General features: G+C 39.8%; 1 protein-coding gene across 5 annotated transcripts in view; it reads right to left on the minus strand.

Moving 5' to 3' along the window:
- Positions 1–514: 514 nt before the first annotated feature.
- Positions 515–19,146, minus strand: part of atp8a1 (ATPase phospholipid transporting 8A1) — a 99,505-nt gene continuing 80,873 nt past the window's right edge. For 4 of the 5 annotated variants that reach the window (XM_056769173.1, XM_056769175.1, XM_056769172.1 and 1 more), the window contains 8 exons: positions 16,567–16,645; positions 14,368–14,429; positions 13,932–13,988; positions 13,429–13,536; positions 6,664–6,752; positions 6,194–6,286; positions 5,853–5,944; positions 515–3,383 (listed from right to left, as the gene is read on the minus strand). In XM_056769173.1, coding sequence (XP_056625151.1) covers positions 3,286–3,383; positions 5,853–5,944; positions 6,194–6,286; positions 6,664–6,752; positions 13,429–13,536; positions 13,932–13,988; positions 14,368–14,429; positions 16,567–16,645 — 678 coding nt within the window. In that variant the 3' untranslated portion in view covers positions 515–3,285. Of the gene's footprint in view, positions 3,384–4,758; positions 5,048–5,852; positions 5,945–6,193; positions 6,287–6,663; positions 6,753–13,428; positions 13,537–13,931; positions 13,989–14,367; positions 14,430–16,566; positions 16,646–19,146 lie in introns of all 5 variants that reach the window. The other variant, XR_008909221.1, reaches the window with a different exon arrangement.

Genomic DNA, 19,146 nt, shown 5'->3' on the forward strand with positions numbered 1-19,146 from the left:
ACTGTGGTACTAGTATATAGACATTAGTTACTGTTCTTGACTGCTGTATTCTGTATCAGACAGTAAAAGCTAAAACTGACTTATGATCAACAAGTATTCAAACACAGATTGTGTTGTAAAAGCATTTTAAGAGTTTAACCATTATTGAAAATAATAATGTAATAATGTAAGGACAACAAATTAGCGCTCTCTTATCACCTTCTTATACGTTAAAAACACATAAACCAGAGATTTTACCACGTAGAAAAGGTTTAAGAATAATAAAACGCTTATGCAATTAATGGTCGACATGCATTAGTCTAGACAGGAAATAAGCTTTCGGGAGTTTATGGTACGGAAACGGTAGAGATTAGTGCCAAACCTTGTGTTCAATGAATCCCTGTTGGAGAGTCAGTGGATCTGTACTGGGAATATCTTGTTAACAAATGATTAGTAATTTGACTTGTATTTAGTAGATAATTCTTTCAATAATAATATAACTTGAATATCAAAAAAGTCAAATAGAAAGAACACCTTCAGTTGCAATGTTTATTTCAGTAGTCCTTTATGGCAGTTAAAGACGACACTTAAAAGTTTGCAGTTCCAACATGCTAAACAATCGTTGAAAAAAAAGACATAAAAGAAAGATTTAAAAGCAAAACAAAACACCCAATAGAGAATTCAAACCAAAGTGCATTTTCATTCTTTAAAGTGACCGACGCTAGAGGCTTACAATTAACATTTAGGCTTAACCGAAGAATGATTTTCCATTCATGCATTACTTCGACAGACGACATTTCAGAAAGCAACAGTCCGAGCCCCTATGTCATGTCATACATACGTTACATCATAGGGCCCTAAAGTCAGCGTTTGAACCAGTGAGACGACCCACAACAAACAACCAGACCACTCAATAGCACACCTTAAGAAACAAAATGCACATAACCATAAATGTAGCCTTCTATTCTTGTTGTGTAAAAAAGACATATCGGCTTGAAGAAGAAGAGTTGCACTGAGATTGGAAACTAAATAACAAACATATACATCCATCCAAGATAAATAATATTGCAACTGATAATTAAGTAGATAGAAGATATTAATCACGTAAACTATAAAAGAGTGCACTGTGCAACATCTCCGGTCAAGCTTTAGCAGAGCTTCATACGAACAGAGATACATTTAGAGACTCGCACACATACACCTGCACACACACCTGTTAACATACAGGGCCATGCATCGGCATATAGCTCACCTTAGTATACCTGGAGTCGTGCAGACGAACAAAACAAGCAGCACCACACATTCAGACAAACAGGACTTCACACATTCTCAAACATTTCGAGTCTCTCAAGCAAACAGGGTGATTCAACGAGAGAGCGACCTTAAAACAATAAACGGACATGCATACCGAAGGGATCGAGACATATGCTCGCACAGCCACACGTAACGTTACACAAACACGCATCCTTAGCTCACATGCACATGCAGACGACACACGTTGCGCAGACACGCTGTACAAAACGTGCTCTCCCACGGGGAGAAGGAAACTAACGCACAAACTCCACCATCAAATAAAGAAGCGTCAATACGACAGTTGTAGTCACAGGCAAAGCTCATGAACCACCACCGGTTTGTGAAGAGGAGCCACAAAAGAGGGACACGGTTTCATTACAAAGCAGGTCGGTCCAAAAAGTCACACTTACGTCCAATATAAAAATACAAATTCACAAAATAACTATTGAGACAGTTGTATCGATACGGGTGTGGCGAAATCCTCCGTTCTTCTATGCTAATGGCACTTGCGTTTGAAGGATTGAAACTGTGTTGTGGGAATTGTTGAATAAATGTTACGGCGAACAACGCGTTATTAAACACGACCATAAACTGTTCAATGTGAGGCCTAAAAATATCGACTCACACTCCTATAGCAGCCTGATACAACATGGACAACATATTATGAGATGGACGATGTCGTTGTTTTTGTCTAACTTAAAGAGACACTTCACCCAAAAATGAAAAATTCTGTCATCGAGTTGTTCCAAAACTGTATAAATGTCTTTGTTCTGATGAACACAGAGAAAGATATTTGGAAGAATGCTTGTAACCAGACAGATTTTTCCTCCCATTGACTCCCATATTAGGAAAAATGACTTGTTCTGTTGAACAGACATTTTGAAGAATGTTGGACAGCAAACAGTTCTGGGGCACTACCGTTTTTTTTTTTTACTATGGTAGTCAATGGGGGTCAAAATATCTCTGGTAATACGCATTCTGCCAAATATCTTTTTCTTTGTTCATCAGAACAAAGAAATTTATACAGATTTCGAACAAGTCGAAGGTGAGCAAATGATGACAGAGTTTTTATTTTTGGGTGAAGTATCCCTTTAAGCGTGCTATACCGCTACCTATTCTCTGAAATTCTATCTCACTGGGGAAAAGCAGTTCCAGTTAGGCACCTTTGTGATCATTGCAGCCGTGTAATATGTGGATTGCAGAGACTTGTTCAAGAGAGCCGTTGAAATGATGCCAAATTGTATAAAATGACAGATACGTGCGAGCTGAAAGAGATCTGAAAGAATCAGGCACGATAAACTGACTGAAGAGAAAAATCCACAAATATTTCACACAAAAAAAAGCATCCAGTTATGGTAGAAGGCAACAACACATGTAAGGCCTTGTAATGTTCGATTTAACATGAAAATAAAAAGTTGAATGTGAAGTGGTCACATTAGTGCAGAAAGCATTTAACAAGTGTAAAGGACCACATAACAATTGTTTTCCTACGATTTCTTTAAAACAGGGACTGCATTCATATTGTTCTTTGGAACGTGAAACTTTAAATGCAAATAAAAAACAACTATACACTAAAAACAAAAAGGGAACATTCTGACCAACAGATGTGGCATTAATAAACAGGACGTCACAGTTGAAGAGCACACAAACGTTTCTCGACACCTTCATCGTCACATTTTTGGCTGCAACACTCAGAGCCGAAGGAATGGTGGAGGAGAGGAGAGTCAGTTCATCACGTTTGCTCTCCTCCACTTGAAAAATCACAAATTTATACTGACCGTACACTGGGCAAAAAGTATTCTAGCACAGTGCTTGTGTCTGCTGTTCAACAGACAAACCCTTAAATCTTTGTTTCCTTTCAAAGCCCAAGATGAGAATATCTCTCCCCTACCCAAACATGTTTTTCATATCCGTTGTTGCCCAGGGTGCCCCAAGCTGGCCAAAGATAAACCGACAGGCTGACGGCCTTTAAAAGTAGAGTGGCCGCTGAGGGGGGGACCATCGAGCCGGATCTCACCACTCATTGGTCCGCTGCTTGGTGGTGTCGTAGGCTCTGATGACCTCAGACTGGGACAGCACTCCGTTCTCATCTTGAGAGAATGCGTAGCCATCTGTAAACAGGTTGGGGAGAACATGCGTAAGACAAACATACTGACACTAATGTTCTGTTGGAAAACATCCAAATTTCAAACTTCAGGCAAGATGATACAAACAAACTCAAAAACATGAGATAAGCAAAACAAGTCGCGAAATTATAAAACGAAAAAGCTTGAAAGCAAAAAGCTGTTGGTTTAATCAAACACAACACTGGGATGTGCTCCATCTACAAACCTGAAAAGGGTACCAAGGGACTGTGGATTATTCACTCTCATGAGGAATTGACTAAAAATAAATCGCGTTAACTACGCACATTTGCAAAACCTGATTTGCTTTAGTTAGTATGCAAATCCTTTAATGTGCAAACATGGCCAATAATTCTGATTTGCGTGGCCTGATTCTGACTTTGCGGGTTGGTTTACAGTGCTAGAAGGGATAGTTCACCCCAAAATAAATATTCTGTCATTCTTTTTTCACCCTCATGTCATTCAAAACCTGTATGTGAATCTTTCTTCTGTCGAACACAAAAGAAGGTATTTTGAGAAAATGTTTGAGTGGTTTTGAGTCGATACAATGGAAGTCAATGGGGGCCGATGTTGTTTGTTTCATCAAAATATCTTCTATGTTCTGCATAAAAAAGTCATACAGGTTTGGATTGATATAAGGATGTGTAAATGATGAAAGATTTTTCATTTCCCGGTAAACTATTCCTTTAAATTGTAGGGGATTCATGTTCATACCATTGCTTGCTGGTCCATCAATGCAACCCATGCATCTGAATTGGCTGTTTAAAATGTAACAAGTCCATGAAGTGAAGTTTTGTGTGCTTAAACACGGCCCTGAAGTATTTCAAATTGTGTAATTTCCCACTCCTGGAAGAATGGGGTCTAGTAAACCCCGCCCATAAACTACATACACTAATACACCCAAAATAACTGAATATAGTTGCATTGGTCAAATTAAAGGAGATCAGTTGTCTGCAGGAAGACATCAGTATGCACGACATCCTGACTGCTTGCTTCCAGAAATAAACAACAAAATTCAGATCGGTCTCACAGGGGACCTCTAGAAACCGGCAATGGCGCTGTGGGTGGGCTGGCAGAGATGATCCGAGTGGTCAATAGTAATTATCTTGGCAGACTCCAAATGGAAGTTAGGAAATAAGACACTATGAGTGTTGGAATGTCAGATTATTGATTCTACTTAACCGAGTACCTTTAAAAACAAAACAAGTTAACAAACGGGGCTATTTGAAGTCTCTAAAGCAAACTACCATTTGGACTCTGAATCAAACTGGTCAATTATTCCACATTCACAATTTCACTCTCACTAGTGCTATGGTCTCTACAGCACTGCACACTGGGACTAGACGTTTTATGTATGACTCACCTTAGGTCTCATTTGACTCAACCTCTACCTGCTGGCCTGGGAGGCACATGAAAGAGGCCGAGGAGGGCAATGCATTGTGGGAATGATAGCGGGCATTGAAATGATTAAACATGACTCATTCAAAACATAGCAGCACATGCGTAGGAGGTGGGGAATGAGAGGGACGTTAAGGAAAGCGAATGATGCTAAAATGCATTTTCACAGGTAACTGTAATGCTTTGCGGTGTGAGCTAAGGGTAAGAATGCATCTAAGGACATTAAACTATCATTGAACATCCCTCATCCTCACCTAAAAGCAAAACACAAAGAATAGAGCAAATAAAGAAAGGTAATGAACAGAAATGTAATCTAAAACTAAAATGCAAAGAAATAAAGCGGTGGTTCTCAACTGGTTTCGCCTCAAACTGGCAGTGAAATGCTTCAAGCGTTGTATTTCTTGCATTTTTTTTCTCTCTGCTAACCTGTGACTGTGGCTCGCAACCCACCAGTTGAAAACCACTAAAATAAAGTGTGTAAAAAAACCAATTGTAGTTTACAAGCAGCTCAGGAGAGGAAATGCTAATAAGTTCATAAGCTAGTGTATTTGTGTCAATCCCGTGTCGCTACCTATATTACAACCTCATACATCTGCAGGTGTTTTAATTAACAGTCGCTTTTGGACTGTGATGACGTCACAATTCTCCAGATTTGACTTTCAAGCTCTCATGTCGAGTCTCCCGGACCCAAAGCAGCTGCCCGGTGGCATCACACCCTCCAACATGAGCTTTGTTAGCGCAGCTGTCGCATTAGAGCGATATTACGGATGCATTACTGCAGCTATTATCTGCAGTTGTTGAGAACAACCGTCCTCACCTAATTCTCAGGGGTTTTGGTTCAGGTTTGTAAATCTGTGAGATTCTGCAGCTGTGCATCCATGACCCCCCGCGTGTGAGCGTGAACCTGCATTTGGATGCTGCATATGGGTATGGTGGGGTGTGTGTGAATCAGTGGTTCTAGGTGATGCTGTTTGTGGCGTCTGCACTGTGGAGAGCTTGTTGACGTGTGTGCGTCTGCCCGCGTGTGTGTGGCGGTGGACATGTGTGTCGCTGACGTACGGAGGATGTTCTGCTGCATGGAGTCGGATCGGTACAGATTGACGGTGCTCTTCTTGAACACGTTCTTCAGAAGCTGGGCCCTCTCAGTCAAACTGCAAAAGAACAGAGAACGTTTGTGAGACCCAGAAATCATACACATCCACATTAAGAGAGTCATGGCGGTCTCTACAGATCGAATGAAACACAAACTTCCTGAATCGTCTCCGGCGAGGAGACGGACCGAGACACACACGGGCTGGGAGAGCAGCCATCGGGATCATTTATACTTGGAGGTGATTCCTGCTGATCCGCTCGTTTTGCGTATTCGGTTTTATTAAGAATGGTTGTGAAACGGCGCTCACCTTTTTCCATGCACAACGGCTCCGGGGTCTTTAGACAGCGCCTCCAACTCCTGCACCTCATCCACCAGGGTCTTGAAACACACCTTCTTCATGCTGACATGCAGAAAAAAAGACACACATTTACAATTTACGCCAATTTTATTACATATGCAATAGCATACAAAAAAGTGAGACAATAAAATATAGTTTTAATTACTTTTAAAGATAAAATAGACTAGTTTTATCAGTACATGACACTAGGGCAATGGTAGTTTTGGCATTCCATTCTTGCCACGAAAATGAACAGGGATCATTTTACACTCAGGATAATGTTAACCGATGACGCCATGACGGCTAAACTATCAAAACATACAAACTGAAGAAGATGAGAAGAACACGGAAACTCTAAACTACTGCAGTAAATCAGACGGTGACCACATAGGAAGATGAATCGACGTGTGGTTGGCTGGTATTGAAGAAACTCAACTCACACTTTGTATGCCACATCAAACACCAGAGAGGTGATGGGAATAAAGATCAGGCCCATCCAGAAGAGTCCCGAGCTGAACATCATTTCTGCCTGCAAAACACAACCAGTGAGATGAGAAAGAGCACCCAAGAGAATCTGCGGCTGGCTTGTTAAAAACTTCGGCCACCAACTTGACCAAACCTTTAAATCCGGTTAACTGGAGAACTGGTATCTGTTATATTTTAAATGTGAGTGAAGTATGTAAAGACAAAAATGAGAGACAAGGGAGTTGAGAGCTGTGAAGGCACAACCAAGACCACATCTCTAAAACGTGAAGAAATGGTTAACCTTGGTCCAGATTGACATTAGCATATGAAGCACTGCATGTGTGCAAATGTCCAAGTATGCAAATAAAAGTGTCCTTTAGTCTCTTTTGGTCTTAAAGTAAAATAAACGGTGCAGCAAACAACGACGCAAATGTTTTTTTTCCCAATTCTTTCCTGTAACATTTTAACCAGAGCTCGGATGTTTGGGAGATAACAAAAGCATTATTTTCATCATATTTTAAATCATACAAACTAAGGTATGCAGAGACAGCAGTATCCGTTATCACGGATGTTACCGTCAGCGCCGGCAGCACTTCATGGTACTAAGTGCAAAACTCAGACACATAAGTCTTCATTACTTGAATTAAACAGTTCAAACGGCAGATGGATAAATGTTCAAAAAAATCCCAAATTTGATGCGAATGAACTTATCTCAGAACACTCGCTCAACCAAAACAAACGGCCAATGCATTTTTCAATGAGAGCCAGGGCAAGCCAGTATCTGAACGTTCGTCTGCCAAAATACACCCGGGAATTAAATAAACAAGCGCTGAGGAGATTTTCATTAGTCTTGGACTGGGTGGGATTGAGACAAACACATCGGTAATGAAGTAATAACATTAAGGTCTTTAAAATCATAAATCTCTCTCGATAATTACAACGCCCAGAATAAAGAATCTTTTCCACGTAAAACGTAAATTGCATTAGCCACAGCCAAAACTGAACAGTGTGAAACTGTCTGCTGTCTGTGTAGGAGCTTGAAAATACGAAAGCGAGAGACAGTAAGAGAGAAAGAAAGGGCGCTCTGTGGTTTCACCAGGCCTGAGTCAGGAGACAGGGATACTCTGGCGTAGGCTGCGAGATCTAGTCGCCTGTTTTCTTTGGCCCTGCCGTGCTGAAAATACCTGTCATTAAATGTCAAAGAGCACTGATCCGCCCCTCCCGTTGCTATTCAGCGTACGTGCTTGTGCCACTTGTCTAAACTCGACGCTCCCAGACAAATCAACTTCCTGTAATCCAAACCAGCACAAAAAGTCACACCTGCCAGCTCCGATCTGCGACCGAGGGTCTCAGGTGTTCGCAAATGAGCTAATCTGTTCGCCATTACAAGAAAACAGACTTTGATGTCTTACAAAACATCACGGAGGCCGGAAACCCCAAAATGACTGGATATCAAAATGGCTTCCTCTTCTACAGTCACTGACCCTGAATGAACAAACGTGTTCTGTGTTTCCAAGAGGTATCGGAGAAAATTGGGCACGGGTGAGGGGATTTTCATGTCGTGGTGAAATGTGACTGCTCTATAATTTTCTCTTTGATAATAACGGTTTAATCATTGTCGTTGCAAGAATAACATACTAGACAATCAGCCATGACAAGAGGGGCTCAAAAACATTTTAGGTATGAATGAGACCCCTGGTGGGAATGTTTGATTATATTTCAATTACACTATTAATGTTTCCTGCTATGTTGTATTGTATAAACGCTCCAAGAAATGAAAATTATATTTCTTACAATGTATGACATGGCAACGATATTTCATTTTTTTGACATCATTATTTATATCCTCCATATAAATAATGATGTAAAAGAAGGAATCAAAATATGGAAGGCTGCTGGTGTACATCTAGGACAGAATAATAAACTGTCGTATTCTCGTCTCCGCTCGTCTATTCTCGGGCAGTCAAGCTTGTCAGCATCAACAGCGACGACTGTTTTGACAGAACATCAAGTCTCTGTGTTTCTTCTGGACACACATTCTCAAACACACACAATCATATGCCGTCATTCTTCAAATGTCAGTTTTTCCAGTTTCTCCATTAAACTAGTACAACTTTGTTTAAAGAAAGAGGGACAAAATTTCAGGTCATTTTAGTCTTTTTGTACAGCTTGAGAGATGTGGTTACTATAAACGGTCAAAATACAGAAAATGACTGCATCGTTTCTTCCAAACACGTTTTTGTGTTTCGTGAAACGTAATACTGTAAGAGTTGTTTTGTAAGGAAACTCTTTCCGTAAAAACCACATACTGTAAAAACTGCATAAATGCACTATATCATGTTTACAAGTAGATCGAAAAGCAGTCCTACACATCGCATCCTTTGCCATAAGTGTATGTGGTTCAGTATTTGAAGGTTGCTTCACAAAAGCGATTCAACAACTGTTAGACTCTCACATTACATAGGAATTGGCCACATTTTAAGTTCAGCTAAGACTAAATCTGCCACAACATGCAAACAAATTTGTAAACCCCCGTAAAAGACACGCACACAATCCTTCATGCGCAAATGGTAGTTTATCGAAACTGTCAGCCGCACAGCAACGGACAATTTGATCAAGTCTTTCAAAACGTCAAATCCAACGTTGACAGATTCTTTTAGCACTTAAAACAGAAAAATCAAGTTTGAGCGTTTATCATTCAGCCCCACGTGGTGACGTCCTCCAGTGATTGACAGGCTGGATTAACTGTGCCGCACTAACCAGCAGTTCGACTGGTCATGCCTACCAGAGATAACGCTGACCCAAGAATATTAATGCCGCTTATTGTGACGGTAAATATAAGATGAGAACAATTTAGACATGGACATGCACCCTTTGGCATTAGAGACGAAATTCCAGCAAGGAGCAAAGCCGACGTTCTCCATCCACACATGGAGTCAAATGCAAAATCAAACATCCCACTTGCAGCTCATTAAAATATGCTTTTATTATAAGCCAAAACGATCATTCAAAATGCATAACGTCCCCTTGTATACAGCCTGACAATTTTAATTTGTTTACATAAGGGAAAGTTGTGAGTTTGTGGGTCGGCAGAACTTTTAAAGCAAAGATATTCAGAGTTTCAAAAGGCCAGATGGTCAGATGCATGGCTGGATGCCCACCTAATGCCTGTTGTTTTAGAAAGAAAGAGAGAGATAGAAAGATAGAGAGGCCTAGTTCAGGGGCTTGCACAAACATCAGTTTTCAGATGCTTTCATAACAAGGCATGTGGGAGAGATGACCACAATGCCCTAAAGTGAGAAAACAGAGAAAACATACACCCGACATCCCATCACCCCCCTTTTCTATTATGGAAATATAAGATATTTTGAAGAATGCTGGTAACCAAACAACATTGGCCTCCATTGACTTCCTTGGTATGGACACGAAACCACAGGGGCATTTCTCAAAATATTTTCTTTAGGGTTTCATAGAAACCATATAGAGGTTTTGAACAACATAAATGATGCGTTTTTGTTTTTGGGAGAACTATACCTGACGCCCATTCAGACTGCCAATGACACACATGGACAAAGCAAGGCGATGCCTGATTTCAATGGAGAGCCGGCGACATGAGCAGAAATGACCGTTTGCGACAGGAAGTGGGCGTGTCTAGCGACACAATAAAGTTGAGATTTTCTATATAATGCAAATGATGAGCGACTTTCTGGGGCGACTTCCAATATGAGTAAAGCAGCGGAGCTCACGTCATCAGCTACTGCAGGGTTTGTTTATAAATCTTACTAGAGCAACCAAAGCTAGAAACGCCTTTTAACGACCTCGTAGCAAGAGACTAGCGACACAGCGACAAAGTCGCTGCCGGTCTACACGCACCTTTAGACACAAGAAGCTCAAACTAGTGCTGACATTGTGTGAACATGTACACTGGTAAAAATAATTTTTATATGCGACACAAAAATCAGCTTTAGTTTCCAAAAAAATATTGACAGAGGTTGACAATTGTTAAAGCCTCTACCATTATGCTTGTTTTATAGGACGTCAATAGTAAAGTGAGAGAAGTCAGTGCTTTCAAGTTTTTTATTTTTCAATTCATCAAACAAAGAAATGGTCCACAACATGAATGTAAGCATGAATGGAGTTTCTTGACAGGTTGTGTTAATTTTTTTTGAAATGGAGCAGATCGGCTCGCTCTCACACACACACTTGCAGTTTCCAGTAAGTAGTTGCAAGATGAGTGTTAGGCAGCAGTTTTATCTGCTGATAGGGAGAGTGAACCACTAAAGGTGAAATCTAGTACATCAAAGAGAATGCTAAAAGATGAATGACCTCTCTCTCTCACATACACGCACACACAGATACCAGGTGCGCTTGAATAAAGCAGACCTGTCTGTTGCATTCAATGGAAGAGCGAGAAAGAATGCGATGCAGAATCACTTCAATGAAGCTGAAATCTTAGTGTTGCGTCACTTTTCTGACCTCTGAAGAATGTTTACGTGCCTTTTTTTTTTAATGTTGTCACCTGTTATTTTCATTACAGCGTTACCTTAACTTTACATGATTCTGGAGGGGTAATGAAAGACACAGGGTGTGAAGCGTGCTTGTTGTGCATTACTGACATGACTTTGTGAATATGTGAGATTAGGAATGTGTGAGCGTGTTTGTTTGCATAACTGGACTGTTGTAACTGTGCAGTGACGGGTTGAAAAAGCATCAAACATTTGATGTTTAGCTGTGATTCACTGTGACAGACTATCCCTGTGTCATTGATTAAAAGTAGTACTTAAAATACTATAGTAAATATTATAGTAAAGGCCTTATATTCTTATCCACCTGTTCTCCAAGAACACTTTTTGTTTTCCCCCAAGACCCTCAGGCAGCCGTGACGGCACAGTCAGAGATCCATGCGAGGTGGCCCGGAGTTCAGGTGTGCCCTCTCACGTGACCCACCCCCACCTGCCTGTCCCTGATATCTGATGTAGTGCCGTTGCCATGGTTCCCAACGGCATTGGGTTACCCCCGGCCTCTGGGGTATGATCAACTCTACCGTCGTGCATGTACCAGATAAAAGATCCCACTTGACTGGCCATTCAGGATTTGTGTACAGGACACGTGAGGTTGCCGGTACAACGCCAGATCCTGGGATACGAACCCTTGGAAGACTATGAGAACTTTTAAACATAACCCACAGTGTGTGACAATAAAGCGTCTCCCATTGAAGTCTAGACATTATGTCAATAAACAAAACATATGAAGACAACTTGGACTACCTTTGAATGAAAACAACACAGCGGTATTATAAATACACACGTATTTGGAAGATCTGCCTGGACTCAGGAACAAGCTAATGTATGTTTTCAAACAGCTCTTCCTCACAGGTGACACAAATATGGGCTATTAAGTTCCATTAGGAGATTATGAGGTGAGAAAAGAGCCCAGACCTTCTGTTCCCTGAGGCCTCGTGGAGGTGTAGAGTTTCAAGCTCCCGCTCAGTCTAATGAACGCACAGAACACTCTTAATGCTCAGATTATTGCACAGATAGTGTAGTGCCCGAGGCCAGAGAGAGAGAGGGTGGTCTGAGTGTGCTTTATATCACCCGACACATCCACAACCCAAGGGATGACGATGGGATGCGTGTGAGGAAAATATTTGCTAAAGAATGGCATCTGAAATTTGACAAAAACTTTTTTTAAATCGTAATACGTTTAGGTTAGTCTAATTGGCTCACTTATTTACATAATTTTGTGTATTTACTAGGGCTTTCAAAAGATTAATCACCAATCCAGAATAAAAGTTTTATAAACGCATAGACATATTTATAAAAAATGATAAACGTTAACATTTAATTTGAATTATTTGTAATTATAAATAAATACAAAAAAAATCCTAAATATACATGTATTTATATGTTTATAAATACAAAATTTATTTGTACGGCACACAGACATATATTATCTAAACACAAACTTTTGGTCTGTATGCTATTAATCACAATGAATCATTTGACAGCCTTTTTACATAAGGAGCGGAGGAGATGAGTTGCGAGTTAACATTTTAGGACTTCCGGTCCCATCGCTCCAAAGTCTATGGGTTTTTGGTAAATTGCCCGAAATAAGGTCTGTGGTTAACAAAACCTCTAAATATTATTACATTTTATTCTATGACATAAAACACACCAATTATAACCCGCTTGTGATTTTTAAAAGCCTTATTGTGTCGACTACTTCCTTTGGAGGGGACGTTACACGTCATCTCGCATATAAAGCTCACAAATAATACAACATGGGCACAAATCTCTTAAAACGTAGATGGGGATTCATTCATGGAGTAATTACTTACCAGGGAACACATTTTATTAAAGTTTGAAAGAGTTGTCAAATTCTTGGTTGAGCGACCTTAAGTGTATTCTGTTTATAGCATCGTGTTAGCCTTCTACTTCTGACGATTGTATTTCGGCTTCAAAGGTAACAAATGTTCTGTTATTATTAATTTGTAAAGATTATCTTGATAAACAAAACGTGCGAACATCGTTTATTCTGCGATCTTACATAAATCTATGGGAAAAATGAATAGGCTTTCGGTCGAGGGAACCAGCGCTTTCTTCCGGGTTACCCTACAAAAATACGTCATCTCTGGACAAATGTGTGGTTCAGTTCGTAGATTTAATCATATTTGCGGAATCATGTTTTGCCCAAAAAACAGTTTTAATCTGGAAATAAAACAGTGTGTTGTTGTATATTACCTCTCCTGACATATCCGGAGCCAGAGGGATCAGTGGCCATAAAGAAGAGTAGATGCCAAAGAAGACTATCCACAATATAATGCTGCCCCAGATGGCAATGTGACTGAACTGTGATGAGATGAGATCAGAAAAATCAAATTAAGTTAAAAAAAGACGCTAACACAGCATATAACTGCATTCCAAACGCCAAATTAATGTAACATATTACAGCTGCATAATAGATTAACATTTTTATGATACTCAACAAAGAGTATAACAAGTAACAGCAAATATTAATTAATAGTAAAATAATTTTGTGTGTGAACACAAATCATGTGTCCAGCATATTAAATGAATGTGTTTAATCAAATCAAAATAACCACTGAAGCTCACTGGAAACATAAGGAGCACAAATGCTCCCAAATCACACAAAAATCACATGACTGTGAAAGTCACACTCGTGAAATTCATGCCCAGCATGTACGGAAACAGTGAAACGGAAGAAGAGATATTCAAACCCTCACCATGGTCCAAGACGACGTCTCTAACCCAGCTTTCAAACAGACCGTGATCACCACAAACTGTAAGAGACACAATTTCTTATCTTCATTTGCATTTACATATAAACATTACACTGAATATACATAAACATCACACTGAAATGACCTAATATATGAGCTTTGGTCAACAGAGAGGAATATCCAAACAGGTTCTGTTTGAAGTACCGTTTGAAATGAAGCAGATCAGCTTTATTTTCGTTTCATTACAAAAAAAGTTGGCGAAAAAGTAAGCGAGAACCCGGTTCTGCCGGACTGATTCCAAAAGGAACATTTCACAGCAGGACGACCGGTACAAAGTGTCAGACGACAGCCAGGACACAGAGATGCTTTTGTGAGGATTCAGGGTCTTTTCTGGAGACGCACAGATAATGGAGGGTCTGAAGGCCTCGAACACACTTACTGTGTAAACCATGTTGCCTAAGAGGAGATAGTCTGGTGTCTTCCCGTTTCCAAAGACCGTGTCTGTGGAGAGAAATAAACAAGAAGGCTTTTAGATGGGAGGTTTGCATGCTAATGCACACACAGACATGTACAAACAAACAGGTCTGCGGTAAAGTGTATAGACAATATTACATTACTTTACTAAATTCAAAAGAGGTCTTATGGTCAGGCCTAAACAGAGAGGGCCAAGGTGCTGAAACAATGTATAGTTGTGTACTAGGCTTTACGGATGAGCTAGATGCGACACTGGACTGCGAGTTTAACCTCTCCTCAAATCTGTATTACTGAAACTCCATTAACAGTAAAACAATAACACAAACGATTTGTGCGGGCTTGAAAAATCGAAAACTTTTTAATCTCCCATTAAGCTACAATCCTTTTTTCAGTAAAACATCAGTTATTGAAAAAGTACATACGGTGAAAATAAAACCAAAACTGTTCCCATAGCCTCACAGTGATAAGCTTATAAAAACGATTTATAATTTCAGCGGCTGGGTACGATTTTGTGTAATATTTCTGCGGAAAATCATTTCAACCCATATAAGATAAATACCGAAAATAAATAACCTGTTATTTCGTTTCAAACAGAGATGTGATAAAAAGGAAAAGTTACACATTGTAGCTTAGAAGGAACAGTTCGGCCAAATATGAACATATATTTGACCCTGGATCTCAAAACCAGTCTAAAGTAGCACAGGAACATTTTTAGTAAAAGACAGAAATAGATTGTGTGGGTCAAAATGATCCACTTTTCATTTATGCCCAAAATCACTAGGATATTAAGTTAAGATTTTTGCAACCTCAGAATCCACGTTCTTAAACAGCTGTATCTCTGCCAAATAGTGTCATATCCTAACAAACCATACATCAAAAGAAAGCTTGTTTATTCAGCTTTTAGTGATATAAAAATCTAAATTTCTGAAAATTGACCCAAAAGACTGATTTTGTTGTCCATGGTCACATATATAAATCGCTAAATAAGCACAAAATATGAATATCACTAACATACCTATTGTTTCGCTTCAGAAATTATTTATTAACTTTAAAGATGGATGTGCTTTTTTGAAGTTCACTATTTTTAACCCGGGATGTGTATAAAATATGATAACATTTTAATATAAAAATTAATTGTTTGTGTTCAGTTAAAGAAGTATACATCTAGGATGGCATAAGGGTATTTAATTAAGTGAGAATTGTAATATTTGGATAATTTATTTCTTAAAGAAACATTCTTAAAGTATGATATATTGTCAGCACAAAAATTGATTACCACAAACAAAAAAGAAAAGAAAAAAAGAGAAACCCTGCAAAATTACAATTTTGTTTACTTTGTTGTAAGTGCTCTAATATTTCCGTTTTGGTACGTTATCATTACAGTTCAAATCGACGATGGAAATGGAGGACTCAACAAACATAACGGCTTATTCCCCATCCATAACAAACCTGCGCTTTATGGGTCATGTAAATAATACATAACTGCAGCTGTATGACAGTCGTGTAGAGATTCTAACACAACAGATCTGCCCATATCATTGAGGATAAATGAACCATAGACACAAACTCCATTTCCTACAGTTAAGTATGATCATTATTGTGTCAAAATAATTGTTATGGTAAGAAGTTTAGCGCAATGCTTCAATTAAGTATTAGAATGCTTCTAATACGGGTTAATGTAGACGTATTAGTCATACTCTGATCATCCAAAAGCATCCGTACTTTGGGAGAGCGAAACATAACGAACACAGCAGGTGGATCAGGAAGGTGTGTGTGCATTCTGCACATGCGTGTATGGAGCGCTGAAAGGTTGTCAGTCAGAGACGGCAATCTCTCCTCCTTTGTTTAAAGAACTGGTCTGAGTCTGTGTGGTCCTGTAGTGAGCCAGCCAAAGCACGCGCACACATCCGTTCACAGACTTACCACACTCATTTAAACATGCTTACATTTTAAAAGACATGTATGAAAAAATATAACGATTGATCTCGAATATAAAACATGTTTTTTTGTGGAAATTCTGTTACAAATGTTGATTTTGAGATATTCATGGTGGCCAATGAGAAGCGATTAAGTTGAAGCAAGACCAGGCCTGTCTTTCTCTCCGACACCCAGTGACCTCAAAAAAACTAATCCCAAAGCAGCGCGAGAGTGTGTGTGCGCTTACCGTGCTGGAAGGCCTTGAGGGGGAACCAGAAGAGAATGACGGAGTGAAACAGGCCGTTCAGACAATGGGCCCAGAAGACCTGCAAGAGAGTGGAGGAGGGGAGAAGAAATAAGAGAGAGGAACGAAAACCATGAGAAAGACTGCGGCCAACCTAACCCTGCCGCTCACCCCTGACCCCGGGCCTTTGTGGGCTCTCAGCACCGGGCTAAGTGGAAGGTTTGTCAGGCCTCCACGCTCAATGGCCACCCCGCTGACAGACACTTTGTATATCCTGCTAGTGTGGTGAGAGGCAGGCACGGCAACGAACTGCAAGAGTTTTTTCCTTATTTCTTTTCTTTTTCAAGTTAGTCGCCCGATCAAATTTCTCCAATCGTTCCTTTGTGAGTTTGGAAAAAATCACAGAATCCTTCATGGATACTTTTAAGACAAACACAGACGCAGAAGTTCAAGAAATGAAGATGTATTAGTCTGTCGCTACAGCGAGCGGTAATTTGGGAGCGTGGAAAAACTATCGCTTTCACAGGTAAAGCATAAAGCCTTTGAGTGTCCGTGTGTGTATATACAAGGGCGTGTGGTTTTTGGATGTGCCGTTTAAACAAATATCCTCCTCCAAAACCGCCTTGTTTTGAATTTACATTATGCACGGACGTGGCCAAACAAAACACTAATGGGCGATGTAGCATGAAACAGCCGTGAAATGAAATCAGGCCCGTCAGAGGTGGAGTTTCCAAACTCGGTTTCTTCCAGCGCTGCTCTTTTCACCCCTGCGGTCTCAGACTGTCAGCTGCTCGCAGACACAACACATTACTCCCATATCAATAAAACCGGATAATAATAATGTTGCGATCTAGTCAGCTGTATTACAAACTTAAATTTAAAAAGTTATCTTCAGATTAAAGGGATAGTTCTCCAAAAAATTCTTCACCGTCATGTCATCAAACCTGTATGATTTCTTTCGGAGAACGTTGGAAGAACGTTGGTGACCAAACAACACTGGTCCTCATTGACTTATATTATACAGACAAAAAAAGCACGGAGACTCAAAATATATTTTGTATTCCACAGAAGAAAGAGTCATATACCGCTTCCCAAAGAAAGTGAATAATAGAATCAGATTTTTTTCATTTTTGGGTGAACTATCCCTTCAACAAAATTTTTGAAAATCTCAGACCAGAGTGTCCGGTAGTGATTTTCTAAACCGTGTGGGGGCCAAGAATATTTGAGGGGGTGGGGATGAGAGGAGAGAGAAATACCCTGAGATGGTCTTGTTCTGTGTTGTTTCACAGAGGCCCTCTGTGACCTCTTGACCTCTATACCCTAACCCTGTCACCTCTGCTATCCTCACAACAAAACAAAGCTCGGGGCTTCGGCCCTCAGATAACGGGCTTATCCCACATCCGTAAAAAAACTCCAATGCAGCCACAACCTGCCTGCTTTTTCTATCAGTGATGCTTTCAAAAACATTTGTAAGAGTCCTACAAGTTTGTGCCATAGACACACTGTACATGACACCTCGAATGGCTTTAGGAAAACAAATATCCAACCCCCCTATAACCTGCATTGATACCTCAAACTTGCACATATTCAATATTTTACCTTTTTATAAGCCTTTTTTTCCCTGGACCACTAGTATGACATTTATGTTTCAAATTCTAGCCATCACAAGCAAAGCGAAACCTGTTAACTCCCACAAACAGACAGGCCTACAATGAATGCTAATGAAATCAAATAAATGTTCATAATCGTTTGTCACAGGAGGCCCCAGACTCTCAATATCCAAGCAGGTTGCTAAGAATTTGGATGTGAATGGCGGTCTGTACTGCGTGAATTAAAGGGCTGCATTCTGTGACAGCTTAATTGCTTAACTCGCATGAAAGGATCAACTCAATTTTAGGCAAATACTGCCAGACTCTTTAATAAGCTTTCTTCAGCGATGTTGGACTACAAATAAAGGCAAAAAGAAAGAAAGAGAGAGAGAGATGGAGTTTGTTGAGTGAGTGTAAAAACGTTCACCCTGGGGGTCTATGAGGGGCTTCGGTGTTATTTGGGAGACTTTAGCGTCAAGACTATGTATAATTTAAAGTGAAAGGGAGAACAGTGAGAAAAGCACTAACATTTTCCCACCTTCTTCATCCGCAGACACTTCCTTTCCCTCTCTGTGCTATAGGAGTCGTAATTCTCAATCAGTTCTATACACAAATGTAAATGAAAGAAAAAAGGGATCGAAGGCATGCAATTGTGAAAAAATGTCTGTGAAAAAGCAGCATTTTTTGTGATTTACTGTTTTTTACATAATGTAAAGAGCATTTTGTAAAAAAATATAACCTAGATCATCTTTAATAATGACTGAATAACGTCACATCAAAGATAGAAATCATAGTGAAATTAATGGTTGAAATCAAACGTTGAGGCTCATAAACTCAGAATTACACTATGAAACTTCAGCCTGGATTTTACAGAAAGGTTCAGCAATGCTCCTTTGACATTTTCAAAACGTTGATGATAAATTGACCGTTAGACTTTTACAGACAGGACAGCTATCCAAATGACAATGTTTTCATACGAATCCAAATAAAGTCA

This window comes from Triplophysa dalaica, chromosome 16, assembly GCF_015846415.1.
Source record: "Triplophysa dalaica isolate WHDGS20190420 chromosome 16, ASM1584641v1, whole genome shotgun sequence".
Lineage (NCBI taxonomy): Eukaryota > Metazoa > Chordata > Actinopteri > Cypriniformes > Nemacheilidae > Triplophysa > Triplophysa dalaica.